The sequence below is a fragment of the Macaca fascicularis genome, chromosome X, assembly GCF_037993035.2.
Source record: "Macaca fascicularis isolate 582-1 chromosome X, T2T-MFA8v1.1".
In the NCBI taxonomy this organism is placed as follows: Eukaryota; Metazoa; Chordata; class Mammalia; order Primates; family Cercopithecidae; genus Macaca; species Macaca fascicularis.
Genome location: NC_088395.1, coordinates 159,118,282 through 159,123,317, shown reverse-complemented (window position 1 = coordinate 159,123,317; position 5,036 = coordinate 159,118,282). Strand labels below are relative to the sequence as shown.

The 5,036-nt window shown below is 61.1% G+C and overlaps 1 protein-coding gene across 2 annotated transcripts; it reads right to left on the bottom strand.

Annotated features, from left to right (window-relative positions):
• Nucleotides 1-298: 298 nt before the first annotated feature.
• PNMA3 (PNMA family member 3) lies at nt 299-4,291 on the bottom strand. Of its 2 annotated transcripts, none has more exons than XM_045384525.2 (3): nt 4,080-4,291; nt 1,970-3,791; nt 299-1,455 (listed from the first exon to the last, which is right to left on the bottom strand). In XM_045384525.2, the coding sequence occupies exon 2, from the start codon at nt 3,683-3,685 to the stop codon at nt 2,294-2,296; it is 1,392 nt and encodes a 463-aa protein (XP_045240460.1). In that variant the 5' UTR covers nt 3,686-3,791; nt 4,080-4,291; the 3' UTR covers nt 299-1,455; nt 1,970-2,293. The 2 variants fall into 2 exon arrangements, with proteins under 2 accessions (XP_045240460.1, XP_045240461.1); XM_045384526.2 differs by having other exon boundaries at nt 299-1,446.
• Nucleotides 4,292-5,036: the final 745 nt, after the last annotated feature.

Below are 5,036 nucleotides of genomic sequence, written 5' to 3'. Positions count from 1 at the left end.
ATTCATTTCTGAGAAGCTCAACCAGTGCACTGAGGACCCAACCAGCCACTGCCTGAGCCTACCAGTGTCCTGTCTACTGGGACTATCCAGCCTGCTCAGCTGGGTTTCTTTGCCTGGGTCCGTGGGCTGCAAACCCTAGCTCATGACCAACATGTGCAGATAGGCCATTCTACAATGATTTGTAGACTGAGCCCCAATTATACACCAGTGTTAACAAAGCCATGTGGCCCTCACTCCACCCCAACCCCATCCCCAGCCAACCTCATCCCCAGTTTCCCACAGCAGAGGCGAGGCCGGCTGGAACACTGAATGAAATTTATTGAAGAGAAACATGTACTGAAACATTGAAGAGAAGGGAATCACAACACAGAGAGAAACTGCAAACGGTCACCACAGGACACAGGTCCCAAACAGGTCCCGGGCCCCCTCCTCCTGGGGTTCCCAGCAAGATGCCTCATCTGCCCCTACTCCCACTGCAGCCCCCGCTGCCACCTCCCTCCTTCCTGAGGGCCCCAGGGTCTGCCTCTTGCCTGGACGGTGGACTCTGACAGTGTCCACTGGCTTTAGGGAGCCCCTCCCAAGCCCATCTGCTGTGGCAGGGCCCTGCCCTGTGGCCCTCACAGGACAGTCACAGGACACTGGAAAACAGCAGGGAACACCCCAGCAGGTCGAGGAAACTAAGTCACAAGTAACAACAGGGGTGGAATACCAAAGCACAAAGCTCCTCGGGAGCCTCAGGCAGGGCAGCCCCACTCCGTCCTGGGTCCAGTTCTTCCTCTCACAGTCACAGTCACCATCGTGCTCACGGGGTGAATGTCCGCCGTACCCTGACACCTCCTTCCCGCCATCTCCTGGGACTGTGCTGGGGGCCTCCGGGGAGGAGCTGCTCAGAGAAGAACACACACAGCTCCACGAGAACAAGCAGTCACTGGCCTAGATCTACACAGGGAAAGCAGAGGTGGTGCGGGACAGCAGCGAGCAGAGCCTGGGCTCACAGGAAGCTCACAGCATGTGCCCTGGGCCCAGAGGCGGCCGCCTGGGTGGGCGCACAGCACACTACTTTGCGCAGGAACAACGGCTAGTGGTGGGTGGGCGTCTGCTGGATGTGTGGGTCACTACGGGGCCTACACAGGTGAGGGTGAGCTTCCTGGAATGGGGGCAGCCTGTCCCGGGAACAGCGAGTTGGGGGATCCCTCTTGGGAGACCCAGGCAGCTGGCACCCTTGAGAGGGCCTCTTTCCCCCGTCATCTCCCAGCTCAGGATCGGAGGAGTTTGGGATAGACGTCTTCAGGTGCCTCCACCCAGGCCACGGCTGGCTGCTTAGGGGCTGCCTCCAGGCTGGATTCCCCGAGGTGGCAGGGTTGGCGCTGGCCTTGGCATCGGCATCTGTTGAGTTGCTTTGGCCATGGCAGCCACAGGTTCTCCTTGCCTGATCTCTCCAGGAGTCTGGTGGCCCTGTGCAGAAACAAGCAGAAGAAGCAAAACCCCACCAAGTCCTCCCTTTTCCTCCTCCTCCTTTGCAACAAAGACTTCCCTTCACAGCCACCCTGGTCCAAGCCAGCTGTGAGGGCAATGGCCTGCCGGGTACCCAGTACCCCTGTTGGGGATCTTCTCATCAATCTTTGGTCTCCTTGCCTGCACGATCTCTGGCTGGCACTGGGCTCCCAGGGACTTAGGATCTCCTGTCCTCACTGGCACAGGGCCTCCAGGGTGCTGCCTTCCTGGGGCTCCCCTAGTACAGTGTAGATGATCCTGAAGACAGGATGGACCCTGTGGCCTCCCCTATAAGGCTTTACTTCTGCCCCCCAGCTCTTCCTCTCCAGCCCTGGCACCTTCTGGCAGGGGCAGGCCCCAAGTAGGGTCCTCCAGGTCCCACGTGGCCTGGGGCCAGTGGGCATGTTCAGCTCAAAGTCCACAGGGTGGGTATTTAGGGGTGGCTGGATGAGCAGGACAGAACCCCCAGCCATACCTTCTTCAGCTTCTGCTTCGTTGGGGTCCCCATCTGAGGCCCAGGCATCCCATGTGCTGGATGCAGTGGCTGCCTGCTTTCCTCTCCAGCACCTCTTCCGGGACCCAGACCTGACCCCCACTGAGCCTGTTGCCAGTTGGTCTTGGTTGTTGAAGTCCCTTCCAGCTGGCAGAGAGTGAGAAGGCTTGGCCTTGGTCTGGCTGCCCTGTCCCTCTGCCCCACTCAACTCATCTGCTGTTTGTCTGGGCTTCTCTTTACCCTCCTTCCAATATCTCTTTTGTCTCCTTGGCCTGTGGTAGGAAATGTTGACCTGTTCTCCCGAGCCTACTTGGCCTTGGACTTGGGATGGCTCTTGTCCCAAGCCCAGTTCCCGTTTCCCGACTCAATTGCAGCCTGTTTCTTCTGCTTCACCAAGAGCAGGTTGGAAGGGTTGATGCACTGTACCCTGATGTGGCCGTCTTCCCCACAGCTATAGCAGAATGTGTGGCGTTTCCGTTTCCTTGAACCTCGAGAGCCAGCCCTTGCCACACCACCCCTTCGGTGTTGGCCTCTGCCCCTCCGGCGCCGGTAGCCCTGGGAAGGCCTCACATCAAAACTGTTGCCAGAGGCAGGGAGAGGTACTGCCCCAACCCCAGTGATCCTGGCAGGTGGCCTTGGAGCTACTTCCAGCCCCTCCAGGTTCTCCCTATCTGGACCTAAAGTGGCCTCCCATTCCTCCTCCTCACGCAGGAGCTTCACCAGGGCCAGGAAACCAGGAGGCTTCCTTCGCTGTTTCATCAACTTAAGCTTGTCTCGGAGTTTGTCAGGAAGGGTGGCCCCACTTAAGACTCGTTTCAGGCGAGTCTGATTCACGTTTCTACGTGATACCACATTGTTTTCTACAGCTCTTTGGAGCAGAGGTTCCAAACGTAACACAAAGCTAGATACTTTCTCTCCTGCCTCCTGATAGGCCTTACACAACTTCACCTGGGCAATTTTATGGCTCTCCACAGGTCCGAACACCTGCTGCAAGGCAGCCAGGCACTCCTCCACAGTTATGGAAGCATTGCTGGCCCGGAGCCCACTGACCACCTGGAGAGCAGGGCCGCGTAAGCATTCCATCAGCCTCCGCCTCTTTTCCCCCTCGGGCACCTGCCACATCTGTAGCATCTCAGTGGTGTGCTCAAGCCAGGCATCAAAGGCCAGTGCACCTGGGATGGATATGGTGTTCCCAGAAAACACTCTTAGTTCTCGGTACAACATTTGTTCTAGCAGAGGCTGCACTGCTGCCCCCAGAGTCTGGGCCCAGGTCCAGAACTCTGGTGATATAGTCACTCTTGGAGCCGAACAATTGGTGTCCGACCCGAGGACTCGGTTCATATCTGCCACGGTCCGCCTCTCCTCCTCTAAGAAGCGGTTCAATCTGTCGAGAAATTCCCCATCTGAATTACGGGGTTTTACAATCACTTCCCAGGGCCCCCCCTTTCCTGGTATTTCCCTTGGGAGCAAAGCATAGTCGATATCTTGTGCCAGCTCCAGTAGAATCGCCTGGGCGTTCTCCTCCCTCCTAAACATCCTGCCAATCACCCTGTATCTGCCCAGGTGCCTGCAAGCCTCCTGCAGTGTCTCCTCAAACTCATCCTCTCCACAGTCCTCGGGGATCCCCAGGATGAGCATGCACCTCTGGGTGTTCAGGTGCTCCCCCCGACACCAATCCTGTAACAGGGTCAATGGCATGTCCTCGAATCTCTGCGGATACTAATTTAGGGGGAGTGATCAGGGCAGGAGGCACATATCTGGATCAATTCCTAGGGTGATCGCAGAAGGCCCAGGTCTCCACAGCCTGTAAATACAAGCAGGGCGAGAGCGAGGTTAATGCCCACCTCTCCGCACGCCCACCCCCACCCCCAGCCGCCCTCCTCCCCTAGCGGCGCCTCTGCAGCCAGGCCCCGCCCCTGCCCAGCCACCCCCCCACCCGTGGGGTCTCTGCGGGCCTCAGCCCCGTCCCCGCGCAGCCCCAGGACCCTGGACCCCTGTCCTGCAGGCTGCTTCAGTTGTGTTCGGGCGGACAGGCGAGGGGCGGCGGAATCTCCCGGGGCCCAGCTTCTCCCTCCCCAGGTGGGTCTGATACCTTCTCCCGAGGCAAGGTCCCTTCTGGTCGGGGTCCCCACAGGGCTCTCCGGGGGCTATGCGCGGCGGCGGCGGCGAAGGCGCTGGGCGGGGCGGGGTGTCGGGCGCCCCTGGCTCCCAGCGCGGGCGTTCGCTCAGACTGTGGCTCTCCCTCGCTCGCGCAGCACGTGGGCCAGTGCGCCGGCGCCTGCTCGCCGCGGCTCTCTGCAGTGCGGACTCTGGGCGGGGGCGCGGCGGCGATGCAGCGCGGACCCCTCCGCGTCGTCCGGGAGACCGCAGGGCCATTGGCGCGGACGGGTCACGAGGCCGGGCTCTCGCCACCGCCCCTAGGGGCCCCAGGTCTCCGGGTGACGTCACCTGCTCCTCTCCCCTAGCCCCCCCGCCACGGGGGCCCCCGGGCACACAAGCGCCCGCCCACCCCCACCCCTACTGCGGTGTCCAAAGGTCTGTGGCGGCCAGTCCCAGTGCCTTTGGCTCTCACCACAGCGGTTCCTGGTCCGGGCTCCTGCCCCTCCCGCACGTGCCACGGAGGTGCCAGCAGGGCGAGGGGTCTGCCCCCCGGCATGCCCACCAGAGGGCCAGGGAGTGGTTTGCGGTGCGCCAGGCAGCTCTGCATTATGGCCAGGGTCAGGGAGCCGGGTTCTGGGGTCTGTTCACCTGCTCTTGTCCTCCCCCTCCCCGTCCAGGACTGGTCCTCTGGCTGGAGAGGCCAGGCGAGGCCAGGGGCACCTGGTGCCGGTGCCATCCGTGCAGGAGATGCCCCAGGCACTCACGCAGCTCACGCACACCACCCCAAGGAGGGTCTACCATCTCCCTGCTGTCCGTCCCACTGCTGGGACCTGCAGCCCTCCAGCCAAAGCGCTTCGCTGCCCAGGTCCTAGTGGACAGGTTTACCGGGGCCTTTCCGGTTTTACGTGCTGCAAATCTAGTGACTTGGGAAACCACTTCCAGGGCTTGG